This window comes from Ochotona curzoniae, unplaced genomic scaffold (genome assembly GCF_017591425.1).
Source record: "Ochotona curzoniae isolate NIBS_2020 unplaced genomic scaffold, NIBS_Ocur_1.0 contig_1014, whole genome shotgun sequence".
Taxonomy (NCBI): Eukaryota; Metazoa; Chordata; class Mammalia; order Lagomorpha; family Ochotonidae; genus Ochotona; species Ochotona curzoniae.
The window spans coordinates 43,262,095-43,290,062 of NW_024464920.1; the positions used below are offsets into that span (position 1 = coordinate 43,262,095).

A 27,968-nucleotide genomic window follows, 5' to 3' on the forward strand; every position below is an offset into this window, starting at 1 on the left:
GACTGGTATTCCTTCCAGGGATCTTGTTGCAAGGCCAGCTGTGCCTGTGTCTCCAGCAAGGAAGGTGGCCTCCCTCTGTCTCCTGTCACCTCTTCTGCCCTGCTTGTAGTAAGACAGGGCTGTGGCTGAGCATTGGGGTCGGGGCTGGCCTCCACAGACACACAGGCTGTGATGCCAATGGGCTGGTAGAACTCTCTAGAAGCGAATGGCCCAGGCATCCATGGAAATAAAATGAACATTCAAGGTGCAGGTTTGTGCATATCTTTTCTCCTCTTTGGTCTCTGCTTGTATCATCTGTAAAATGGGTGTCATGACAGAAATACCCACATCAAAGGACTGTCTCATGCCAGGGACAAGGCAAGAGCCAGTCACCAGGGAGTGTCAGCTGACAACACGTCCACCACCCACAAGGGATGCTGCCCTTACAGAGGGACTTCTAAGAGGAAAACTTTGTTATGCACAATGAGTGAATAGACTCAGCTAGGAAGCAAGAAAAGAAAAAAGAAAACTGAACTGCTTCTCAATGTTTTTCAGTTGGAATAAATCATGAAACCCTGTGTTTCTCACAGTTACACGCACCAGTGTCCGTATAGCAGCTAATTCACTCCTTCCCACAAGCCTCTCCCTGCATCTCTGCCCCTCTTGCCAAAGTGGTGTGTGCAGGTGGTGGGCTGTGCGAGGTCTGCAGGGCAGTGTGCCAGGGGATGCTGTCCTTCTCATCCTCTTAGGATGAGTGTTCATGATCTTGGCTTGAGGCCTGCTGTGAGATCAGCAGAACAAAAAAGGCTGAGTGCAATTCATATGCGAAAGGTCAGCCTTGTCTCAGAGGTACTGTCATGATTCTTGGGTGGGACCTCGTGAAATTCTTTATAAATCAACTCTGCAAGGAACTTGGCTCATTGCCTTGTAAGGGGAAGAGACGATTCCACCGACTGTTCCCCAAGGTCCCTGGCAGCAAGGAGAAAAGGTCCCAAGGACCTGCTGGCCTCGATTCAACTCCTGCTGCTGCTGCCACTTAGCTGTGACCTTGGACAAAACAACTTGGGGAACCTTTGCAAATCTAGAAGCAGCAATGCCGCTGCAGGTGCCTCTGAGGATTAGAGAGACAGACAGAGGCATTGCCCACGTGCCCAAGGCTTCCTGTTCTCCTTGTTCATCCATCTAATCTGCCTTCAGTAGTCACCGAGAAGCGGAGCAGGGTGTTCAAGGCCACTGGGCTGGCAAATGGCAGAGCCTAGCTCAGAGCTGAGTCCCAAGTGCTTACCTCCGTGTCTCACATTGACACGGAGCTTCCTGCCTTCCTAGGCACCGTCACTCACCCGCTCCTCCAAGTCTCAGAGGGAGGAAATCGCGGAGAGTGGACATATGGGGAAACCGCATGTACGTGTTGAAGTGACTGGCCCAGGCGGGTCCTGCTGGCCCCAGGGAGGGTGAGGATCCAGATTTCTTAAACCCAGACACAAACCCAGGCTTGTGTCAGTGGTGCAAGGTTGTAAGAGGCAGCAGGGGGAAATTGAGATTTTAAACCTTGGCAAGAAAAGATCAATCCATGATCCACTGATGCCTTCAGCATGTCACATGTCAGTAGAGGGAGCCAGCGGATGACTGCTTCTGTTTGCTTGTGTCTAGAATCATGTTAGAGGCCAGGTTTGGGGAGTGTGGTGGGGTAAACTACTGCTTGTGACGATGGCATCCCAGTTGGAGTCCTTGTTGTGCTACTTCAGATCCAGCTTCCTGCTGAGGCACCTGGGAAAGGTTCAAGTGTTTGGGTTCCTATCAGCTATGAGGAAGACCAGGAAGGAGTTCCTGGATCCTGGCTTCAGCCTGGCCCCGCTCCTGTTGTTGTGGTCTTTGGGGATATAATCAGTAGATGAAAGATCTCTCCTCTCTCTTTCTCTCTCATTGCTTTTCACTCTGCCACTCTGCCTTTCAAGTAAGGGAAAAACACCTTTTTCTTTTTAAAAAGAATATGGTGTCCTAGTATTCAAAGGCAGAAAGAAAACCTGAGGATTCTTTGCAGGATGGATGTGTGTATGGGTGCATATATACACAGTTGCTGATTCGCATTCTCTGTGTGTTATGCTCTATAGAGCTGCGATGAACACTGACTTAATCAATACTGATCCATCTTTCCAAACAGAAATATAGGGCTATGCACTTTTAAGCCTCTGGGGACAATCTTTACATTGACCAATCAGTATATGACCTAGTTTTATGTGAGGTTCTGTTTAAAGCCTAATCTTCCACTTGTGACGCCAGCATCCCATATGGGCACTGTTTCTTGTTTTAGCTGCTCCACTTCTGATTCAGCTCCTTGCTTATGACCTAGGAAGGTAGCAGAAGATGGCCCAAGTCCTTGAGCCCCTGCACCTATGTGGGAGAGCTGGACGAAACCCCTGGTTCCTGTCTTTGGATCAGAGCAGCTCTGACCATTGTGGCCATTTGAGGAGTGAAACAGCAGCTGGAAAACCTCTCTCTGTCTCTCTGTCTCTACGACATACATCCTTGAAATAAAAATAAATAAGCCTTTTAAAGAATAAAGACATTTTATGTGATGTCTATTGATTCACTAACTTTGAACTCACAGCCAATATTCCAACAACTCATGCCCAGGTGAAATATAGATCTCTTCCACCTGTAGCTTTTCGTTAAGGAGCCATCACTCAGGAACTTCAGACAATACTCTAGAACTACACCTCCACTTGGCGTGAGCATTTTAAGCAGTGAGACTATCCATGGGGTTCAGGGGAAGCACAAAAATATGGAAATGTGATGCCAGTAGATTGTGTCATAAGATAGTTAACCCAAGATGGCAGAGTTTCCCCTTGACTCAGGTTTGTCACCACACCGTGCATATCCACAAGTGACTGTGGAAGTGAAGTGAGGGGTCATTTTGGAGCCCCAAGCACATTGTGGTGAGCAGGTGAATTGCAGACACAAAATGGAGAGTTCTGAGCATTGCTGCTCTGTGCTGCACTGAAGGTGCTGGAGGCAGCAATTCTAAGGTGGTGGACGAATTGATCTGGTCCCTCCCAATGCCTTATCTCAGAACATGGGCAGGGAAGATGGGATAGGACATAGAAGTAGGTGGGATAGAGAGAGGGCTGCAAAGTGTGTGTGGTCCCTCCTCCGCCTCCTCCTTCACAGCCCAGCAGGGTCGTTAGCCTCTCCTTTCTCTGGGCACTGCAGTCTGGGGGCTCTGCATTTCTCTCTCTCTTGCTCTCTCTCTCTCTCTTTCGACTGAGCAAGAAGCAGAGTGAGTGATTCCTCTCCCAGTGACAGAGAGCCTTTCCATTCCCTGACTGCTCCCCCTGGCCTCCCTTCCTCCCCTGGCTCATTTTCCAGTCCGCCCTCTCTCCAGCTCTTGAGCCACCTCCTCACCCTTGAAACTCAGGGACTGTGCTGGGAAAGCTCAAGGTGTGAGTCAGTCTCGGAGGAAGCGTCGCAGTCCAGGTTGCTCGGAGCTGATGACAGCAGCGAACCTGGCCCAGCTGGGCTGCGTGAGCTGCCTGGGGCTGCTGGACACGTCCTGTCCTGTCTTGGAGCTGCCTCTCAGAACCATTATTTCAGCCTCCTCTGAGGACAGCTGGACCCTGGGCCTGCAGGGGGGAAGTGTTGTAAGACCTGGCTCTGGGCTTATCACCCTGGGGCCAGGGCTGTCTCTTCACGCCTCTGAGCTTGAGTGCTACAGACAGAGTGCCTGGGTGTGTACCCCGGCTCTGCCTCTTGCTGCTGGTGTCTGAGTTTCTCCTTCTGTAGAATGGAGGGACTGATAGTAACTGCTTCATGGGAGGACTGTGCTACGTGAGTGCACACACATTTTAGAATACTGTGCGGTACCTAGCATGCTCTGTAGAGCATTGACTTTTATTATTGCTACTGTGAACAACATTATTTCCTGTTTATCAGTATGCAATGGGCTGAGTGATCTCAAAGGTCTTTCTTTTCTCTTCTTGCTCTGTGATTGGAGATGTTCACCCTTGGGTGGGCCCCTTTGCTCCGGCATCAAGTTCTTATCTGCTGGAAGGTGTTGGGATGCAAGTCTGATCTATGAAACAAAGGATACTGCAGGTCCCAGGGTAGAGTTCGAGTTAGCTCCTTATCTCCACCTCTCCTGGGGATGCTAGAAGCCACTTTCTTGAAGGAATTTCTCCCAAGTTTAATTCAATCATTCTGGACTTCTTGTCCGTTAGGGCCAACTGCTTATCTCATCTTAGCTGAGACAAGTGGCTAAGCAATCAGAAGAGCAGTGGGTTTTGACATCTGCTGTTCACTGAATGTTTATCAGCCACCTTCCCAAGTCTGGATTATTGCAGTCTATCATCATGGCAACTGTCGGAGGGAGGTTATTATCTCCACTTTACAGGTGAGGGAATTGAGGAATTGAGGCACAGAGAGTTTGAGGAACTTGTCCAAGAACATAGAACTAGAAAATGACTTCCGTGAAAACCTCCAAAACAAAACAAAACAAACCAGAAACCCTGGAACCAGCTTCTACAGCCTTCAGCTCCACACTATACTGGCAATGGACCTTGGAATTGACTTCCAATCCCATGATGCTAACATGACATCATACCATTCCTTTCAACGGAGTGCTCACATTATTGATTCAAGCCACAGAATCTTATCATTGGAAGACAATACAGGAGTCATCTCTGGATGCCTTGATTAGGGGCCTCTGCAAGAGTTCAAAGAAGCTACGGCCATCTTCGCTGCAAAGGGTTCACACTGCAGCCACACAGAAACACATGCTGATCTTTCTGAACTTCAGGGGTTCCAACATTTCTTGAATCTCCCCACTAAGTGTTCATTTTCACTCCAGCTGTCTTAGGTGTGAGAACCTCCTACAGAAAGAGCGTGTCCATTCTACTTAGTTACTTTTGACTGTTAGAAGGTTGCTCTCAGCATAACTGACTCTTCCTGACTTTGGTCCCAGTTCTTCCATGAGGTCTTGTTTGGAATCAATCCATGACAACTTTCCATGTTTTTAAGATGCTGATCACTCTGCCTCTAGTTGACCTAGGCCAGATGTCTCTTTTCTTCACTAGCTGGTCCATTCTTTGGCACACTTCCCTGTCCAGGTCCCTCTCTTGACGCAAGCCCAGAACTCCACACCACCTGCTGACTGCAGACTCATCACCAGCAGAGTTCTGCCTTTGTTACAGATCACCTGTCTCCACCAATATATTACCCTAAGAGGGGACTGCATTTTTAAAATATCATTTTGAAATGCAAGGGAACTATGTAGGAGAATACAAAATAGAAACAACAATTCAGTGAACTATCACAAACCAGCACAGATCACCCAAGTCCACACGTAAAACATGCCCACTTGGGCCTGGTGTGGTGGCCTAGCAGCTAAAGTCCTCACCTTGAATATGGGTGCGGGTTCTAATTCCAGCAGCCCTGCTTCCCATCCAGCTCCCTGCTTGTGACCTGGGAAAGCAGCTGAGGACAGCCCAAAGCCTTGGGACCCTGCACCTTTGTGGAAGACCCGGAAGAGCTCTTGGCTTCAGATCGGGCCATGGCGGTCACTTGGGGAGTGAATCATCAGACGAAGATCTTTCTCTCTGTCTCTTGTCCTCCTCTCCATTTCTCTTCCTCTCCATATAACTGACTTTCCAATAAAAATAAATAAATCTTTAAAAAAAAAAACCCTCCCCACTTGTAGCTTATATCAATGATCACCCACTCTTGTCCCCACCAGTAACTTCCACTCTTTCAAGGTAATAATTTCTTGCTTTTTCTCAAATATTTTATCACTTGTATCCAGTTAACACTATAATTTTCTTGCAAAAATGGAACTATAGAAACAGGCATTCTTCTGTATCTACTTGTCTTATTCAATGGTGAGTTTGTGGGATTCATAAGCTTTGTTGTGTGTAGTTGTAGTTCATTTTTATTGCTGAAAATTTATCCATCTGTATGAAGATACTGTAGTTCAACTATTCTATTGTTAATAAATACAAAGGTTTTGCATTTATGAATAAAGCTGCTGTAAATACGTGTTTTGGTGCACCCATGCCTGTAGTTAGGTTGGGTGGACCCAAGAGAACACCTGTGTAACTTCAGTTTAGTGAACGACAGTCGTCTTTACTCCAAAGTAGATGCAGCAATTCCCAAGTTCACTAACTGTACCTCGCTTTAGGCAGAGCTACGTGCTTGATGCACACAACGTGTCTAAATCCTATTGTGTTGTGTGTGATTGTGGTTCAATTGTTGTGTGTTCTCACCAACACTTAATGGAATCAATCTCTTACTAGTTCTGATTATACAGTAGCATCTCAGTTTTAATTTGCATTAGTCCTTGATGACTAATGAAGTTGAAGCCATGTTCATGGATTTACCTGGCATATTGTTAAATATTTTTATTTATTTTAAAGGCAGACATGAGAGAGAGAGAGAGAGACTCCTCCATCCACTGATTCATTTCCCAGACTGCTGGACTAGCTCAGGCACATGAGACAGGAACATGGAGTGCCACCTGGGTCTTCGTATGAACAGGTCAAGGGTCAAGCCCTTAGACCTCCTCTGCTGTTTTCCCAGGAAAGAGCTGGATCAAAAGTGGAGCAAACAGGATTCGAATCAGTGCTCATACAGAATGCCAACATTATAAGTGGTATCTTAACCTATTGTGCCACAACGTTGGCCCCTATTTGGCATTTTTGATCCCAGCTGTTGGCACCCCCATACTCATCTGACTCATAGTGAATGCAGAGCAAAAGGCGATGAAGTCTGACCTAGGATGCCTTTTAGTCTTCTCTCCTGCATTGCCTCCATGGGTTTTGAGTCCCCAGAGCAGGTCTGAACATCCTGGATTGTGACGTTCATTCAGTGTGTGTTTGCTTTAGGCACACAGCGTCTCTAAATTGTCCCAATCCACCGATGAGGTCGGTAGCATTACTATCTGCATTTTACGTAAGAGGAAATGCATGAGGGTAGGCTAAATAGCTTAAGTTCTCACAACAAGAAAGTATATACTTTTGATTTAGACCCACATTCCTTTTCTATTATACTATCTTCTCAGATGGGAACATTAGAAAAGCACTTTAAAACGATTAAAATGGAATGAAATCAAAATGGAGTTGCCAAAGGGAGAAAAATAGCTTCAAAATATTATAGAAGATTCATTTTATAATAAGAGTTTTTTTAAAAAAATACTTTATTTTTATTGTAAAGTCAGATATACAGAAAGAAGGAGAGAGAGAGGAAGATCATCTGTACGTAAGTGAAGAGTTTTTACAAGTTAATACAAGAGCATCTATCTCAATAAAACATGCCAGTCAAAGGTTTCTGGGCTCTGATAAGCCTGGGAGCTTCTGCCTACTTTCCCACATTTTTGTCCCCTTAAAATGTATCTGAACATATTTGTGACCCAGAAATTCTGGACTGAAAATTGACCTTAACACACCTTTCCCCAATCTGCTGGACTCAAATAGACTTTAGCACCCTGAATAATGAAAATTCTTTGGAACATTCTTTGAAACATGCTGACTTCTACAAATCACTACTGCTTCCTCTGATTTCTAGTCTGGTAAAACCTTCAGTGAAGGAAAAGGAAATTAGTTTTGCCCAGACGTTTTCAACCTGACACCACTGGCATTTTCAACTCTACAATTCTTTGTGGTGGGGATGGTCTTAGGCACTTTACAGCATCCCAGTCTCCAGTCTTCCATGCCGCTCCCCCCTCCCCTACCACCCCCAGGTACTGGTCTAACCTGTCTGGCTGTTCCCCGGATGATGCTTCAGCTAAGTCTTATTGAAACGGAAGAAAAGCGTTTCGTTTCATGTTTTAGCTTCTATGTGTGGTGACACCCATTTTTTGCTGCTTTCCTACAAGGGTGTATTGGTCCATCTTATTTGCTAGTATTTCTTGTTTGTTAGGATTCCTTCTGCCTGCAGGTGCTGCCAGCACGTGCACATCCTTGATGCTTCATGTACTCCACACGAGCTTGAGTCAGCTCCTCTCCCTGTGGGCCTTTCATCACCGCAGCCACCAATGCAATCCACTTGTCCTTCCCAACTAAGCCTCAACCCTTCTCAGGCGTCTTTGCCATCTTCTCAGCCATCTCCTAAACAGGATTCAGGCCTTTCCTTTAAGCCCCACTCTCTCTGCACAGCCTTCTAGCTTACCCTGACCACACATGATGTGTGTGACAATTTTCCTAATTCCTTGAGGTCCTATTGGCTCCCCTGACTCTCAGGATAGCGTAGGCATCCTCAATGCACAGGACCAAAGGAGTCAAGTTTAGTTGCGAATGGGTCAGCAGCTACATCCATAAGACCTGCCGGATTCTGAGCAGTATAGTACCCATGGGTTGCTCTGTGCCCCGTTTCTTCCAGGGAAGCTCCCTTGCTGGTCTCCAGGCAGACACCCCCTTAACCCCTTCCCTGAGACAAGGTAGAAGAACTGTGGAAGATGCTAACTTGGCTTTTCTCCCTCTCAACCTTGAACATGATGTCATTTGCTCAGTCAACATGCCCAGGCCATTCCTGCACGATTTCTCATTCCCAAAATAAGGAGAAAAGTTCTTTTCCCTTAAGCTCAGCATTTCTGCAAACCTCAGTTTATTTCCAAGTTGTGTCGTTGTTTTTATCCTTGGAGAGGTGCCCTCTTCCCCACATCTTGGGAATCCCTTTGGGGCCTATGTTTCTCAGAGACATTCCCACCCTTGGGTGTTGCATCACTGTCGCTAAGCATTTTCTTTTTTCCAGTTCCTGTTTAGGATTATTTTAAGCTGTAGAGACAAAATTCGATTCTTGGGAATGTTTTAATTTTATGAACAACAAACACCCAAGTTGATGGCATTGATTGGAGAGACAGGACCGTGTGAAAGGAACAGTAGCAAGGGGTAGTTGATGGGACATGGTGGAGAATGGGAGAAGGCACCCAAATTTCTGGATGCACAGATGGAGGTGACAGCAGGAGGAAGCAAGAAGAGAAGGATGGAGACTTGGCTGTCTGGGAAGATGTAGAGCAAGACCTGGGCCATTTAGAGGCTGAGGTTTCCCTAGGAAACAAAGTGGAGAAGTAGAGGAAGCAACTGGGCATAAGAGCTGGGTGCCCCATAGGAGCGGCTCAACTTTGGGGACAGTCGGCATGCGGAGAGCTGTTGAAGCTGAAGGAGTAGGAGATAGTACCAGACAGCGTGGACTCAGGGGACAGCCACAGGAGGACACGTCCTGTGAAGGAGAGCTGTGTGCGTGCGTGCGCGCGCGTGTGTGTGAGAGAGAGAGAGACAGAGATCAGAGAGAGACAGAGATCTGACTACACCAGTTGAGCTTCTGGACCCAACTCTGCCTGAATCCATCAAGAACTCTCAATGCTAACCAGGGATTACTGTTTTCTCCTTAACTTTGGCCAGGTTTTAACACTTGCCCCATATGGATGGTCAGGATGTTGCTTGCAGCTGTGTAGAGTTTAGTCTTCACCCCTGTAGAAGCTAACCGGCTCCTGGGGCTTCTCCCACGGAGCCAGGCGTATTTACCACCCTTCTAGCTCTGCAGGTGACACAGAATCTGTAAGATGTGAGTGTGCCATGCAGCTGTGGAGGTGTTGACAGCAAAACCGCTCATAAAACAATCCTACGCTACGAAATGCTTTCCATCTGTTTCTGTTAAGCCACGACCACAGACAATGGTGAACCAGCAATTCCAGGTAGGGGATCTGCAAGTGGGAACCGAGCTGGGAGAAGTTTCCAGGCAACAGGAACCCTGAGCAAGGGGTGTTGGCGGGGGGAGGACCATCTCCTGGGGACTCCTTGTAACTCTGTGATCTGGGTGCTTGTGCTAAGGGGTCAGGAACGGGTGGTCTGGGTTGGCCCTAGGTGTATCCCTTGGGGGCCATTTCTCTTACCTTTCCCATACCGGCGTGGGCATGTCCCAACTTGACCACCACAGGGAAGTGCGGGGCTGTGAGCTGAAAGACAAGAGATCATTTGTTAGCATCTTAGCATCTCCGAGTGTTTCCACTGGGACTCTGGGCGCTGCAGTGTATAGAATGGTACAGTCTACTGATGTCCCCAGGAATCCTCAGAGCGCTGTGACAGATGGTCATCCTGCCATGTTTCTAACACGCTAAATGTCAGCATTTTTGGCTTCTAAAGGAAGCGTTGAGCTCTGAAAACCAGTCTGCCTGGGACCTCTACCAGCCTGCAAAGATATTTCAAGGGAGGCGAGCTGACTGGTTTCTGATCCTGACTTTCCCACTATGCAGTTTTATAAATGAAACATGACACTGATTCAAGCCTCATTTTCCTCATCTGTACAATGGGTTGATAATCATGGTACCCACATCACAGGGTCGCTGTGGAGAGGACATGCGTGTTCCCATGTGCATGGACAAGGGGGTGGCAGCTTCCCCATTCCTGGCACAGTTCTGCTTCTTGTCCTTCCTTCCCATGATACTTTAACGATCTGAGCCCTCCTGCCATCTCCGCTGTACCCTTTGAGGTCAGTGGTGGAAGCTTCTTCATAATCGTGATCTCTGTGGCACAAGCATCTCCGAGCTGCACCCCGCGGACACCGCCTTGAGGGAGCACTTGGAGTGATGTGCTCCCGTAAGGCGTTATGTGCTCGAAGGCAGCTGCCTTGCGTGGCCCCTCACGTCGTGGGCTTTTTGCAGCATTCAGCTCTCCCTCCTGGGTCCAGGCTGTCATGTGCAGTTGTTGTTGCTCATAAAGCCACTCCAGAGAGAGATCTCATCCCATTTTACACCCATGATGGTCCAGGAGCCCATCAGGGAAGGCATTATGATTGCGTTGTGATAGCCAGCTGCTGGGGAAGGGTGGGACTAAGGATCTGAACTTGGGGCGTGTCAGATCGGGGCTTGGTGTGAACCTTCCCTTTGAGGTTTAATGCAGGGCTGCCTACCGTAGCCCATGAATAACTTATTTTCTGGATTTTAGGCTAAAATTTTACCACTTAGCCTTTAAAATGAAGAAATGTATTTCTTTTTTCTTAAAAGAGAAGTATTGGATTTTGACTCTAAAACCAACTCGTACTCACTACAAAATTTTGGACAAAAATAGTAAATGCTAGCTGTAAGCAAGACGATAGCACATCCTCTAACTTCTAATGGTTGTGGTGTCTTATTGGCCAGCCTTCTTATCTCATCTTCACTTTCCTTTTGTTCTTTTGGTTTTGTTTTGTTTTACAAAATTGATAGTAGAGTGCATATCTGATTTTGTTTCCCGCTCTTTCCATCTACTATTATGCCAGGAGAATGTTCCGTTGGCCATTTGTTAATTAAATATGATATTCTGAACATCAATTTGTTTCAGAAATGAAACCTTGCATGAACAGCTGAAACCCCAGATAAACTTCTTTCTGGTCATGCTCCCTGCCCTCTCACCTCACAGGTAACCATTGATGGCTTCTATGTTTATCATTCTCTTGCATTTGTTTGCCATCCTTCTATTACACATAATTCCCAAGCAACAGGTGATACACTTCTAAACTTTAAGTAAGTGATGTCAAAGGACACAAGCCCACACCATTTTTTCCATATCATGATTGTGAAACTCACGTAAGATGGATGTGTATGTTTCTGAGTCATTTTTCTCCTGCTGTGTAGTATTCTGTTCCATGACTGCATTAGCCGTTGTCCCTGCCTTGCTGGCAAACATTTAGATGACTGCTGCTTTTCCAGTTACAAGCACCATTCCTGAAATCACCCCCTTTGAGCATGTCAGGGCACACACTTGGGAGTGGAACTGCTCTGTGTGAGCTTTGCTATATGTTGCCAGACTGCTTTCCAAAGTAGTCAGACCATCTTCTGCTCTCAGGTGTGGGGAAAGAGCTGCCAACATTTGGTTGGAAGATGTACATTTGACCAATGGGGGCAATAGGTAGTACAATCCAAGGGTATGTTTTCACCAGAGAGAAGAATGGCAAGACCCAGGCATCCACACAGGTCACAGACATCTTCAGAATGCTCCTGCTTCACTTCCACTTTATTGCAGGGTGCAGCATGATGCAAGGGTGGGGGTACCCCCACTCCATGCTCCACCCCCCACTCCACGCTCCATCCCCCACTCCTCGCTCCATCCCCCACTCCATGCTCCATCCCACACTCCGTGCTCCATCCCCCCACTCCATGCTCCATCCCCCACTCCATGCTCCATCCCACACTCCGTGCTCCATCCCACACTCCGTGCTCCACCCCACACTCCATGCTCCACCCCCCCACTCCGTGCTCCACCCCCCACTCCATGCTCCACCCCCCACTCCATGCTCCACCCCACACTCCGTGCTCCACCCCACACTCTGTGCTCCACCCCCCCACTCCGTGCTCCATCCCCCCACTTTGTGCTCCATCTCCCACTCTGGCTCTGGTCTGATCACATGCACCTTTGGACAGGGATGGAAAGAGGATAGTTGCTGGAGCACTGGTTGCTTTGTCACTTCCTCTCTGTCTCAACTTGGGTCAGTTTTTTTTTTTTTAAACCTCTTATCTCTAACCTGCAAAACAGACATGGTAATCCCTACCACACAGGATCGTTGGAGGATTAAGAAATAAGGGAAGCAAAATTTGAAAAATTATTTGAGATCTAAAGTAGGAAGTAGAAGGGAGAGGGAGAGGATCTAACTCTGGCTTTATTGGGGGTAAAGAAGAGACATAAAGGGGGAACGGATGACTGAGGAAGGAATGCTGAGGCTCTGGCCTGGCAGCATCTGGGTGAGATGGGAAGGAATGTGAGTCCAAAGGAAGAAAATCAGGGGATGGCATAGGGGGCGTGGTCAGAGGTGACTACAGGCAGGCAGCTTTCATCCGAAGAAACCTGATTGGTAACCTTACCCGACCCCATGTTACGGTGTTGTGGTTGTGGTGGAATTTCTGGAAAAACTGCCTTCCTCTCCAGCTGAGATCTTATGCCATACTCTCTGGAGACTGTGAATGGGATAATGGTGTCAGATGATGCCTGTTGGATGGTACCCTGAGCCCTGAGAATTAGAGCACCTTCTTATACTGACGACAGGAGAGGAGGTCAACAAGGCTGAACGCATGAGAAAGACTACACAGCATCCTACTGCTATTCCGAGGGGCTACACGCGAAGGAATGAGGCATGATCCAGGACCCCAAGGGGCCACACGTGAAAAAATAGGGCAGCATCCAGGACCTCAAGGGACCACATGTGAAGGAATGGGGCATGATCCAGGACCCCAAGGGGCCACACACAAAGGAATGGGGCAGCATCCAGGACCTTCAAGGGGACACACGTGAAGGAATGGGGCAGCATCCAGGACCCCAAGGGACCACACATGAAGGAATGGGGCAGCATCCAGGATCCTAAGGGGCCTCTCTGCTGGATAAGGGATCAGGGGTGTCAGACCTACAGTCCTGATACCTGGACCTCACCAGTGGTTAAGTCTGAGCTTGGGGGAGGACTTCAGGCTGTATGGTGAACCCAGCACAGAGGCCCCTTGCTTTGTTCCTATGAGACTTTCGTGTCTCCACCCCACACACCATAGGACTTCTGATCTATAGGGCTGTGAAATGATGTGGGGTGTTCCTTTAAGCTTCTGTTTTTGGGGGCTCTTTAGGCAACCAAAGAAAGCTAATATCTTTTTTTGTGTGTGTCCACTCAGAACCCAAAACTCAACGTGTGAACAGATTGTCTTTGTGGGATCTAATAGGGAAGCTGAAGGCAAGCTCTTGGGCTTGACTCCCAGACAAGCATCCTTTGCACCAAGGAATACATCCCTGAGAATCCCACACATAGCCCTTTCCCTGATAATCATCAAAACAATGATAGCAAAACAAATCAATGAGCAATAACCGAATGACAGTTACAAGATGGCTACATGCAACACACAGAAAAGGGTGGCCTGGGGTGTCTGTCTCTAAAGGGATTGTCATGTGGTTAAAGAGACAAAGTGTCACAGGGTCGGCCAGCCTGGGGAGGCTTGGAGTCATGGCCGGGTTTTCAGCAGGAATGAAGGAAGTTCCAATAAAGATGCTGAAGGGAGGTGGGGGTGGGGGAGGAAAGGCGCAGAATCCCCAAGGCAAATGATGTGGAATCTGGTGGTCTTCCCATGGTAGCTGTTTGGGCTCTAATAAACAGAGACCCTCTAAGAAGTTGTTTCTTCCATGATGCTTAATATGACTGCGTCTGTGAAGACACTGCTTCGGGCACGATTACTAAACAGAATGACATCTTTGAAAGGTGTGCCCTTCACCAGCCTCTTTAAACAAGATTGGAGGATGAGATTAATTGTCAGAAATAGCAGGAGTGGAAGCTGTGGCTGAAGTTGTAGGACACAGAAGGTCATTTTTAAAAGCTCTGAGCATTTTTAAAGAGGACATGTCAAAAGAAACACTTTGAAAATGTATTTGAAGCAATGAATTTTCCTGACATCAGGGAGAAACTTTTTTAGGGGTATATATGTCATTTTTTCCTTTGACTTGTTAGAGTTGCATTGCCTTTGGAGCCCTGGAGAGGCCGACAAGATGCCAGACTGGTGTTGGGGAGAAGGAACAACCCATTTGGGACCACAAACCCGGGGGGCTACCAAACCAAGGGGAAGAGTTGGGTTGTTTAGTGAGAGCAGGGCAGCAGGATGGCTCTGAACAGTGGTGACCTGTCAGCTGTCAGCAGGACAAACTGCCCAGAGAGAATGTCCGGCTAGAGACCAGAGCAGAATTGACTATGACAAGCTTGGTTGGGCCTAGGCTGGAGCGGGTGGTGGAGCGAGTGAGAGCACCACCAGAAATCTTCTTTCTTCCTTTAAATGTTTCTGGATCAACATAGTGACATTAAGTGCAACATACACATTCATGATGACAACCATTCATGACTTCATCAATGAGTCAAACCAGTTTTTCCATGGGCCCACCCTCATCTATCATTCTCATTGGTTGGTTCAATTGAAAAACAATCTGGGGACATGCATTTCACTAGCAGCTAGGATATTGATTAAAATGTCTGCATCCCACATCAGAGAACACAGCTTGATGCCCAGCTCTGGCATCTGACTCCAGCTTCCTGTTCATGCAGGCCCTTGGCGGCAGTGGTGATGGCTCACATTGCTGGGTTCGTTCTGCTCTCCCAGCTCTTGGTTTCAGCTGCAGCTCAACCCAATCCAACTCCCATGGAGGACATTTGGAATGTGAGTCAGTAGAGGTGAGAACTGCCCATTCCCACCTCTCTAATAATTTTTAAACATTTTATTTGAAAAGTCCAGGAGCTTTTTGCAATAATATTAGAGAACAAATTTTACAACTCTCTTTTCATTGAATGTTTTACAAGGATACTTCAAAAGAGTTTGTGGAAAAGCAGAACTCAAAGATAAGATCATTTTGATGCACACGTTTTTTGAGTTAATGCCAACTCTTTTCCTAATGTGCATTTTCCATGGATTTTTTTTGCAGACCTCTCATACCATAAGCATTTTTTTGTTTTGTTTTTGCCATTCTGTAGATTTCCCCCTTATGTTGCTCCTCGTCTTTCCTCTCCCTACTTGGGCCACTGGCTGCACCTGCCTGCTGTGTGTCCTTCAGTCACTCTGCAGACATAGCTACAGGTATAGAAATGGCTGAATTGATTCTTACTCATTCAGAAATGGCTCTCCCCCGCCCCCAGCCCCATGTAGTTGTAGCAGCTGCAGGCCATTCCATGTTCATGTGGGCTGCAAGCCTTTAGCCACTCTCCCATAAATGCACATTTGTGTGTGTTTCCTTTCTGCCGCCTGCCCTGCTGCTCTAAGCAAGACTTTATGAGACATCTGTATTCATGTCTTTATGAACTTTGCTTTCAGTTCCTACAGCCCGGCCAAGAGCTTTTCAAAGGTTGAACTGATACAACTTGGAGACATTCTGATAGGTTGCTTTTCCTTTTCTTTTTATATTTTTATTTATTTGAAACACACACACACACATGCATGTACACACACAGAATAACAAAGCCAACTTTTCCATCTGCTGGTTCATCCTCCATGTGATTGCAACAGCTGAGGTGGTGCCAGGCCAAAACCAGAAGCCTGACACTCTACCCTGGTCTTCCACAGTGGGTGGCAGGAACCCAGGTACCATAAGCATTGCCTCCCAGGGTGCCCATTCCCAGAAAGCTGGACTTAGGAGTAGAGCCAGGACTTGAACTCGGGTTTTCTAAAAATACGATGGTGGGCATCCCAAACAGCGTCTTTCAGCTGCTGCACCAAACATGGACCTTCTGACAAGTTTCTAAAGACAATTGTCCAAGATCTGGAAGTGGGTACCACAGCAGCACACAGTGAGTGAGTCAATCCGCCCAGCATTCCACCTCCCAGGCTCATCAGGAGGACATTTACTGAGTATGTGGTCAGGACGGGGCAGGGGACCAGGGACTTAGTAAAAGTTAGCATTCTTTTCTTCCCTAATGATCTAGACAAGACATCAGGCAGGCTGTTTGCCCAGGGTCAGGCAGCAGAGAATAGGGCAGCTGCTGTGCTGTCACCCGAGCTGTTTCCCTGTGTCCCCTCCTCTTCCCAAGCTATCCCAGTGGATTTCAAAGGCCATTGCCACTTCCACCCTCTGCAGCATGCCAGCCCTTCCCCAAACACAGACAGGTCATGGGGGACAAAAAACATCTTGTTGACTATTTTCTCTCTTCCTTTCCCAACAATAGCTTTATTTAGTAACTCTTAGGATGGCCAAGGCCTGCACTAGCCTGTCGCAGAGGCCCCCTGTCTCTTGTTCACATGCCCCTAGGCGCTCTGGAGTTCAGCACTGGCCTGTGGCCTGAGAGGTCTGACATCCTGTTAGAATTGGCAGATCAATCTTTGAAAGTAGAGATTCCCTACCCTGATAAGGGCTTATTCAAAAGTATCCAAAGAACCCAAAATAAGTGCGGCAGCCGGTGCTCAGAAGGCGGGGGAGTCTGAGCAGTATGAACCAGGATGGGCACTGAGCCAACCCTGTCCTCAGGCCATGGACTTGGAAAATTAGGACTTGGGGGTGGTTTGGTGCAGGTAGCCCAAGCCCACTGCCCTTGCTCTGCATGGAGTTTCTCTGGAGAATTAAGCTTTCCATTGTCAAGTGCTTCCTATGTCCCCAGAACTGTGCCCATTCATTCGGCCGGACTGAAGCAGGTGCATGGTGGTTAGCAGAGCCTTTGGGACCAGCTTGGTTGCTTCTGTAACTGAATAAGCACAGGGTGGACTCAAGAAGGACGGGTATTTACAGCTAACCCTCACACTCACCACTGACCTCTCTGCAACTCAGCTTCCACATTCCTTAAACAGGAAGATCATTTAGGGGTAGGAGGTATCTGTTATTATCTTGGCTCATGGAGACACTTCAGAGCAGTTAGGGGAGGCAGCAAGCAGCCCTGCCTCCTTACCTCCATCCTTTCCCCAGCTGTGATGCCAGGAGCCTGCAGCCAAGGGCTGCTCGGCCTTGCCTGGAAAACAGGAAGGGCAGAGGGGAGGAAGTCCCAGTCCCAGGTTGGGAGTAGGTGGCATCATGAGGCCTTTGACAGGAAGGGGGCAGCCTGGAGAAGGAGTGCAGTGCAGGCATGAAAAAAGATGCCTCGAAAAGGGGGTAGGCGCCCCTTGACAGACAGCAGTTTAACAAACCTTTACCCTGCTCCCTGTGGAACTGGAAGTTCTGTACACAAGGATGTTTCCCTTGGGAGGGGGGAGAATGAACACTGTGACCTTAGAACGTCCTTCCTGATCCCTTGGTGTTGCAGAGCTGCCCAATGCAACCCAGATGAGTGGTGTGTGTGCAGAGTTCAGCAGCACTTCTCAGGCTTGGCTTGGTCCAGCTTCCTTCTTCTATGTGGACAGTGACCTACCCATCAACCCTCTCTGAATCTCAGTCTCAAAGACTTTCTTTCCAACTCCAATCCTAACCCTGCTTGTTCTAGCCATGAGGCCTTTGTATGTGCTGTCCCGTGGCCTGGCTTGCAATCCCTGCTCTTTCTTCTCCACTCATGCTTCAGGTTACAACTGCAACATCCCTAAGCAGCTGGTGCTCATCTCCCTGCTGAGGCCATGGCCAGAGCCACAGCCACGGCCACGACTAGAGCCACAGCCATGGCCACGACCAGGGCCACGGCCACGGCCACGGCCACGGCCAGCAAGACTCCTTGTTTTGAGCACTTCTACTGTTTTTGATTGATTTGTGTGCTTGCTCAGTCAAATGTCTGATTGCCTTGCTGTGCTCAAAGTTCCACAAGGAACCGGGGCACTGTGTCTGGAGTTGCTCCTGGCTAAACCCTCAGGCCTCTCCTGAGTTAGAGATCCCTTGGAACTGCCTGCTAGCTGGCCTGTAGGCCCCTCCAGCTCAGTATTCCCAAACAAATTCTGAACCTTCCATCATAAATACCACCCTCCCATGGGCCCAGGCTAGAGTCTGCCTGCCTTCCTCACTGCCACACCTGCCCAACACCCAGGCCCAGCACACACGAGGGCCCTAGAAATGTTTGGTGAGCGAGCTTTGTGGTCAGCTCACCCAGGGGCAGGCTCTCTGCCCTTCTGCCACCACCTCTGAGTCCTCAGCATCACCTCCTGCTACTTTTAGTGTGGCTTGGAAAACTACTGGGAGCATATTTAGAATAATTCAATTAAACCTGCTCTGGCAAGAAGCAAACATTCCTTTCTCTTCCATTTCCTGTTTCCTTGAGAAACGGAATCGTCAAAAATAAACAAGCTGATAGGATGGTAGTGTTTGTCTGCACATAGGCTTTTCTCGGTCTCGCCTGTGCGTTGTTTATGGCACGGAACATTTGCTGTTTGCCAGGTCCTCTCCTGCTGGAGCCCTCCTGGGTGATGCTCCCACTGCAGGCTGCACCCCTCGCGACACTGTGACCCTGGGGAGCCTGCGTGACTCCATCTGAGCCTCCTTGGGTGTTTTCCACTGAAATCTACTTTTCCTGACAGCCTTGTTTCAGGTCCTATTCTAGGTAGGAGAAGAAAAATCCTTTTTCAAAGGCAGATAATCTTGAACTTGGGAAATTACTGACCCTCATCAGCCACTATGTCTAATGGTGAAAAAGGGCAGATGTGGAATCTTGTGTTGGGGGCTCTTATTGGTCATGGGTACAAGAATCCTAGACTACTGGGTGGTGGGGCAGGAGGGCAACAGGCAGGGGGTGGTGGCTCAGCGAAGTGCTGTTTATGGCACACCTTGGAACGATATGGAGGAGTGAACGTAGACGGGTTCAAATGTTGTCTGTGTCACTTCCTACAGAATACCCTGGACAAGCTCCTTGGCCCTGAGTCTTCCTTGATTTAGCTGGAAGTGGGGTTAGGTACACCATCAATTGAAGCTATTGTGACACCTGAGTTTGCAGGCAGAGTACCTGTCACATAGTTATGCATTCTGGCCAGAAATTGGGGGTCATTTAAATTGACACTCACTTTTAACAAATCCAATTCTCTCTCCCCTGCCCAATGCCACCTGCAAAAGCTACAAAGATTTTTTTTAAAGATATATTTATTTTATTTGGAGAGAGAAAGAGAGAGAGAGAGAGAGAGAGAGAATATCTTCATTCTACTGCTTTAGTCCCCAAATGTATGCAACAGCCAAAGTTGGTCTGGTCCAAAGCCGGGAGCCAGGAGCTTGCTTTGAGTTTCCCATGTTGTTGCACAGACCCAATGCCTTGGGCCATCCTCTACTGCTTTCCCAGGACATAAGTATGGAGCTGGATAGGGAAGCGAAACACCTGGGACATGAACCTGCGCCCATATGGGATGTCAGCATTGGCAATCAGAGGGTTAGCCTGTTATATCACTGCACTTGTCTAAGCTACAAAGATTTTTAAAAAGTGTTTTTGCTTGTACTATTGCAAAAATCTGTTTGGAAGTGATTTAAAAAGTTAGCACTCAACTGATGGAATGGGATCATCTGGTATTCCTCATTTACAGAATGATTCCATGGATTTATTTTCCTGTGCAAAAATACACCCAAACTCTGTTGGGAAGTGATTTAAAATGTTAGCACTCACTGATCTCACCGGACATAGGATCATTCTGTATTCCTCATTTACAGAATGATTCCATGGATTTATTTTCCTGTGCAAAAATATACCCAAACTCTGATTTTTTTTTTAAACATTTGAAAGGCAGAGCTGAAGAGGGTGAAGGACACACACACAGATTTTACACCCATTGGTTCACTCCCAGATGACTTCAATGGCCAGGGCTGTGCTAGGTTGAAGCCAGAACCGAAAGCTTTATCCTGGACACCCATTCGAGTGCAGGAGCCCAGAGACTTGGGCTGTCTTGCACTGCTTTTCCCAGGCACACTAGCAGGGAGCTAGATCAGAAGTGGAACAGTTAGGACATAAACCAGGGCCTGTATGGCAAGTTAATATTGCAGACGGCAGCTGTACTGCTACACCACAATGCCTGTCCCTGGTGATGGTATTTTTGCCTATTTTTAAAAAAACCCTATATATCCTACATAACATTTATTTAACACTGTCAAATCTAAATATAAATACAATGGGGGTGCCTGGATTAAAAAAAAATTGAGGGAGATACAATTCACACAGAGGTTTACCTTTTCAAACTTGTATAATTTAATCTCTATAGTGTATTTACAGTTCACAAACACATCACCACCATCTAATCTGAGAACACTTTTATGACTCAAAATGGAATGCAATACCCATTACCAGTAATGCCCCTTTCCTCCCTGTTCTATCTCCTGATAATCATTAATTAAATTTCTCTCTCCCGGGACGTTTCATGTCAATGAAATCATACAGCACGTGGCCTTTTGTGCTTGGCTTCTCTCACTTGGCGTGATTTCAAGGCTCTTCCTTCCATATCATAGCATGCGCCAGGACTTTGTTCCCTTTTTATTGCCGTATAACATTCTCTCTAACAGGTGCTGTCTGACTTCCATCTCTGGATATGTGGTTCCAGTGACTGTAGATGATGGAGGCAGACAAATGCTCCTGCGAGTTTTAGGGACATGGGTGATATTTCAGCAATGTCTTGGATTGGCAATCCTGCTAGTAGTCACAGGGCCATCTCTTGGATTTATAACCATTGGAAGTGAGGAGGATGGGTCCTCACAGACACTAGCTGGCAGGTGCTTGAGTCCGGTGTGTGTCAAATTCTGTCTGCCTCATTTTCTATCTCTTCCGTAGTTCTGTGCAAGCAGAGGGTTTGAGCTGGATCATGGCTTTGCCATCCCATGAACGGGTTGGTCAAGAGAAGGGCCAGGGGGAAGATTGTTTTGGGGCCTTTGACATAGTAAGAAAGGTATATTTGATCTCTGCTACCCATTTCTGACCTCTGTAGATCCTGAGTGACAGGGATGCTGGGAGCATCTTTTGTTCTAATGAGGTGACTCTTGGGGAGCTCCTGGGGTGATGAGGAGGGAATCTGGTTAGAAGCTTGGATATTTGAGGTCCTTCTTCCATCCCTGTGGGAAAAGGCCAGGGCCTGGAGGATAAGTTAATCACTGGCCACGCGTAAGTGATAAAGCCTTTGAAGAAACCCTCAGACTGCAAGATTCCAGGAGCTTCCAGGGTGATGACGGTGGGAGAGTGTGGAGGAACCCCAGCTTCATGGAAGTAGGAACTCCTGGGCTTGAGACTCTTTAGAACCTTGCCCAGTGTACTACATTATCCAACTATTCTTTACATCCTTTATAAGATCCCTTCTGAGATAAGCAGTTAAGACCATGCTTGAGGCGCCTGTGTCTCACATTGAATGGAGTGCCTAGTTTTGAGTCTTGGTTTTGCTTCTGATTCCAGCTTCCTGCTAAGGAAAGCCCACCCTAGGAGGCAACAGGAGATAGTTCAAGATGGAGTTTAGGGCATTCGGCCTTTGCCTTACCCAGCTCTGGCTGATGTGGGCATTTGGAGGAGTGAACCAAGGGAAGGAAGATCTCTCCCTGATTATCTCCTTTCCTTTCAAGTAAATGAAAAATTAAAAAATATAATATTCCACATAATCAATCAGCAAAAGTCAGTCAATTGTCTTTATGACTTACATGAGTCATTACAGCAAGTGACCCAACATGATAAAGGCATGTGAGAAACCCACACATTGTAGCCAAGTCAGGAAGAAGTATGGGGACCCTGGGTGCTCAGTACTTCCAACTGCCATCAGAAATAGGGGGGCCGTCACAAAGACCTGAGCCCTTAACCTGTTTGTGTCAGAATTGGATTGAACTGTGGGAAACCCTGTTGGTATCTACAGAGAATTGAAGCATTGGCTGGAGTGGAAAACACACATTTAGGGTTGGAAATGTTGGGGATACACAAACATCCTTCCTTCAGGGGACCCAAAAGAAGTGTCAGATGTATTGGTAGTGGGTACCCATGGGCTAGATGAGAGAGAATTTCTTTTTGAAAATGACCTTAATTCCAAATTGTTTTAGAACATGGCCAACTTGGAAGCCATACAGAGAGGCAACTTTGAGGCATGGACCTCACCTCACCAGCAAGTGCATGCCGGGTTTGCCTTTCCACAGTCATCTCCATGTGCATTTGTCTGAGTTTCCTGAGGGCAAGGACAGGACTCACTCTGTTTATTGCTTTCTCAGTAAGGGCTTTTTGATGGCATTCAGTCTATTTTTAGACAGACAGACAGACAGACAGACAGACAGACATCTTCTGTCAGCTGATTCACTCTCTAAATGCCTGTCATAGCTGGAGCCAGGCCAGGCTAAAGCCAGGAGCTGGGAACTCCATCTGCATCTTTACAGATGGGCAGAAACCCAAGTACCTAAGCCAGCAGCACTGGGTACCATTCCAGGATGCACATGCGCTGGAAGCTGGAGCCAGGGCTCAAACTCACAGAGCTCTAAGAGGCATCTTAAGTGCTGTGCCTGATGCCCAACTCTCTAAGCATCCCTTTCTTCTACAAATTCAAGATACACACAAAAAATACCATCCAGCAGTAGCCACTATCATGGAGTTGAAAACACGCCTGGGAATGACCAAGTGACAGGGACCCTGCTGATGCGTACTGACCTCTCATGAACCTTGTAATGACTCTGTGAGATCTTCGGATGGGGAAATGGGGTCAGGAGCCACAGGGTGGCAAGTGTCAGGGTCCTTCTGAAGGAAGTGGAATCAGTTACCTGGTCAGATGGTGGCTCTCAGCATGCAGGAAGTGACAGTTGGGGACAAGAGGTCGGGGGCTCTTCCTCAGGTTTCCTGCCATGCTGCCCCACACAGGAGCACCCCTAGGAGAAGGAGTGTCCAGGTGGGACAGGAGCATCATCTCAAGGACACAGGGAAGGGGGCCTAACAGGGTCTACAGTTTCCTTAGCAGCTTCAGGTAAAGGTGTAGAAATAGCTGGACGGGGTAGAGATGCCCAGTGCTCCCTGCCTCAAGTCACAATTGGCTTGGCATGGCAGAACCTTCCTGCATGTGGGCTGATAGTAATGCTTTATCAGCTGCTGGGGGAAAAGGGGACCTCAGTCCGGGGCTAGAGGAAGAGTGGAGGCTGAGCAACTGGGAGTAGACTCTGAGCAAGGGCGTGTGATCCCCAGGACCTAGAAAGCAGGAGAGGAAGGGCAGAGTTTGGGGCAGCCTGGCATGGCTGTGGGGGTGCAGGGTGCGGGGTGGTCCACATCTCCACAGCAGGCTCTGGGGCTCCTGATGAGCATGGAAACTTCCAGCAACTCCCAGAAAGGGGAAAACTACCAGAACCCAAACAGAGACCACGGCCCGGTGCCAAGGGGTGAGGCATGTCGGGCTGCAGGGGCCCCCGAGGGAGGAGTAGCTGCTGACACCTGATGACCCGGCCAAGGGCTGCTACTCCGTGCCTCTGGCCATGTCACATCTCATTGAATCTGCATGAGACACAGCCCCAAATGTCCTGCCATCCCTGACTCACAAACCAGAATAAGCAGATGGAATCAAGAAACTAACCGGGGGAGATTAAATTTGGTAGCTGAGTTTGGGGACCTGTCGCCCTGGGACATTAACTCTGGGTTGGGTGAACACAGAGAGGCCTCGTCTCTCCAAGGGGCTCCCAGGATGGGGGAGAGAGGAAACAGAGGCAGGAGTGATGTCCACTTAGGGCAATGGGCATCCAAGAGTGTTAGGAAGAAAATGCTGGAAGAATCTGTCACTGACAATGGACAAGCGGCCATTTGGCACTGGGCCTTGTCAGTCAAGCAGGAGTTTTACAAACAGAGGAAGGGACATTCCAGGTGGTGGTAGGGGGAAGGTGCAAAGCCTCCTGGCAGATTCTAGAAACCTCAGGGGGCAGCCACAGGCTGGAGGTGATCCTGGAAGGGCAGGGCCAGTCATGGATTTATAGTCAATAAGGACATGGCTTTTGGATTCTTCTATACTCTGCAAACAAAGGGGAGACACACAGTCGCCGTACTCTGAGGGTGTGGGTGTGAGTATAAAAATATTGGTTGATTGAATATACACATTTAAACGGTGGCACAGATTTAGTAGTTGCCCTGTTTTGGCATTTCCACTCCCACCCCTGAGCCAGGATATTGTGAAGCTATGTGCAAAAGAAGGTCTCCCTTCCCCTTTCAGAATTATATACGGAAGCATGGTTAAGCGCAAAGACACCATGTCATTATGATAATCTGGCATGGGTGGGAGAAGGAGTGAGGCAAGCATGGGCCAGGTGGGTAAAAGTTTAGCCCAGGCAGCTCTCTGCTTGGGTGCCGGCCTAGGCATTTTCATGATAAAACTTACTGTTTTATGAAGACAGGACCCCCTCTGTCTGAGTGGTCCTGGTAAGCCTCAGATCCTCCCCACAGTGAGAGAGAAGGGATGAACGAACAGGAAAAGGCACAAAGGCCTGAACAAGTAAACAGCCTATTCTGAGAAGGTTGGACTTCATCCTGCCCATGGGAGGCAGACTAGTGAAGTGGCTGCAGGTGGGGAATGGCACCATTTGCTGTCCGTTTGGCAGCTATCTTTGGTGGGTTCCTGCGATTCAGTGGGTGGTGAGTGGGAGTACGGGGACTGGACTATGCAGAGGACCCAGCCCCAGGCCTGGGGCGGCCAGATCAGCAGTGAATGTGACGTGGGCTACCTGCCTTCTGCTCTTGGCTGTTGCAGGAGGTGCGGCGAGAGGGACCCAAGCCAAGGCCGTGAGCGTGGGTCGAGAGGCAGGTGCATCTGAGTGTGAGATTGTCCCAACATCACACTTGACAGTGGGTGCTCAACGTGATAACAGTCACAAAGGTTCCCAATGGTCTGTGTCACTCTGCAAGGTGTAGCCATGTCATCCATCTCTCGATCCCCTCTTAGTCTGGGTGCTGGGCTCAGTGGCAGCCAATCCCTGGATGAATACAAGCATGTATCTACAGCACTGGCCTTCCCCAACCCAACACCCGTGGTGATGGAATGAAGAGAGCCTGTGCGGGGCCTGGCTCTGAGTCACACAGTCATTCCTCAGTTGAGGTCTCGGGCTGAACTGAGCTGCTACGAGTGAGTGTGTAAGGATACCGGGGCCCCAGCAGAGACCCACCTTGGGTCTCCCACCGCCCCCTGCCACTGCCCCCAGGAAAAAGCAATTTCCTCTGAGCGCAAGAGCTTCCAAAAAGCCAGTGCCTGCCAGGCTTCCAGTCTGGATGGGAAAAAACAACCCAGACACAAGGTTTGTCCATTAACATGTCAGCACTCGGAGCTTATGTCTCTATTTTTTTTTTCTCTTGGCTGCCTGATGGGGTGCTTCCTTCGACTTAGATGGACGCGTGTTTTTCCCTCCTGCTAAAAAAAGCCCCGAGATGCTTTTCAATTAGGCAAATGAGCGAGGGCAGCGCTCGGGTTTTTCCTCCATTCCTTCTTGAGAGGCGAGTCGTGCCAAGAGGCCTCTGGACGGAATGTTCAGGGGCCGCCTAATAGAACGAGCGAGGTTGCCAAGCTCCTAAATCACTCACCAGAAGGGGCCATCTCAGCTGCTGGGCTGCAGAGACCCCCGCGCCAGCAGCAGCAGGAACCAAGTCCCCGACAAGTGAAAGGGTGGCTCCCACCTTGGCGCCCGGTGGGAAAGGACTCCACCTGGAGTCCGGAGTGGGTCACCATGTCCTGAGTTCACCTCTTGGTGGGGCTGGAGAGGTGCCTGATGACAGAGTGGTGAGGTCCCTCTCTGTGACGCTTCGGGGAAGAGGATCCAACGCTGCTTACTCCTTGACCGACCTTGCAGTTTACCTATCTGTATAGTGGGTGGATGCCAAAGGGCCACCAAGGAGCAGACATTTCTGAACATCTCTGAACACGGTGTTTGTACCTACAAGTTCCTCCTTGCTGACCCCGCTCTCTGTAGAACCCATGAGGTCTAACACGTTAATGATCAAAACTTGATAACAGAACTAACAGCAGCATCACTGGATCTTTGTTACAAATGCAAAATCTTGGGACCAGCATTGTGGCATGGTGGGTTAAGCTGCCATCTGCAATGCTGGCATCCAATTTGGGCCCTGGTTCAAGAACGGGCTGCCCTATTTCTGATCCAGCTTCCTGCTAAATGCATCTGAGAAAGACAATGGAAGATGTCCCAAAGCCCCTGGTTCCTGGCTTTGGCCTAACACAACCCTGGCTGTTGCTGCTACCTGGGGAGTAAACCAGAGGGTAGACGCTCTCTCTCTATACTTAACTCTTCCTTAGACTCTGCCTTTCAAAAAAACATTAAAAAAAAATAGAAGTGCAAAATCTTAGGCTGCACCCCTCACCGACCGATTATAATCAGCATTTCAAAAGGATGCTGTGGTGGTGGTGTGTGTGTGTGTGTGTGTGTGTATGTGTACACATGTGTATTCCCACGTTGAAATTTGAGGGTACTGGTCTACCTAGCTGAGTAGCTGAGTAGCTTTACCTCTGGATTTGATTCATTTGTGAAGTGAGAAAGATTCATGGCTTTCATGGCTGCTAAATCTGAATTGCTATAAAGCTGCTGAGGGCAACGGCACCGTTCGCTGTCCGTTTGGCAGCTGTCTTTGGACTTCACAGCTTCGTTTCGTTAACTTGCACCTGAACAAGTTACCTCTGCCTTTTGCGTCTGGGTTGCTCTGACGGAGTGAAGTGGAAAGAGAAGGATGTTACTCAGACGTGGGTCTCAGCTTCCCCCACACCACGCAGGAACCTTTTTGTCCTGATTCACCTGTGAGTCGCTTCCCACTCCTGACCTGCCTAGAGAAGGACCAGATTCAAGTGGGAGGCCATAGTATAATGGAACGAAGAGGAGTGGGGGCTCCTAGAACCTTCAGGGGTCACTGAACCCCCGTGTGTTGTAGAGTAATCTGAGTCCTGGCCCAGGAATCTGCTGCAGTGGTTCTAATCCATCTTATCCTCTGGGTCCAGAGTCAGCATCCGAGCCCCTGCATCTCCATGGCAACACATCTCTGTCCCATGTACACTTTAGGATTTTCTAATTTCCCCACCTGGCAACTCTACACATTTTGTAGGTTGGGAAACTGAGGCACAGAGAAATTAATGAAACACAGGTGAGTCTGTGCAGCCAAGAAGTAGCAGCGTTCAGCTCAGACCTGCGTGACAATGCTGAGGCCACAGTGAGGCCCTCTGTGTCCTCACATGTGGGACTCGGAGCGATGACAGATGGGGCTGCGTCCTGGTCTCAGCTCAGGTTCACCTGCCTGAAGTCCACACCTTGCTGCCCGCCCCCATGGAAAGGGTGGGGCAAGCTCTCCAAGTCTCAGATTAGGGGTGGGCCTCAACATCCCCCAAAGCCCTATTGACCTGCAGTCTGCACAGATGGCTTCCATTAGGCCAGCTCAGGAAACAGCTTTGAAAACCCAGCAGGCCAGAAAAGAGCACTTGATCCTACAGAGTGATGGGGGGCCCACCCACACTCATCAGTGCCCTTGACCTGTCTGTGCCATGGACCTCTTCCCCTCCTTCTCCAGGGCTCAACCATCAAAAGCTCTTGGCCTTCTTGTTTTTTTTTTTTTTTCTTTCCTCCACCCCGTCCCTAACTCTGGCCAACTCCGGAAAGAGGAGCTTGAAAGGAGAGACAGAGAAAAAGGAAATTCCTTCCAGGTTGAGCTGCCTGCATTTCCTTTTAGCTTCCTGTCTCATT

General features: G+C 48.4%; 1 protein-coding gene across 2 annotated transcripts in view; it reads right to left on the reverse strand.

Annotated features, from left to right (window-relative positions):
- Nucleotides 1–27,968, reverse strand: part of SYN3 (synapsin III) — a 364,967-nt gene that overhangs the window by 55,555 nt on the left and 281,444 nt on the right. For both annotated transcript variants that reach the window (XM_040985146.1, XM_040985156.1), the window contains one exon: nt 9,857–9,919. In XM_040985146.1, the coding sequence (XP_040841080.1) occupies nt 9,857–9,919 (63 nt within the window). The remainder of the gene's footprint in view (nt 1–9,856; nt 9,920–27,968) is intronic.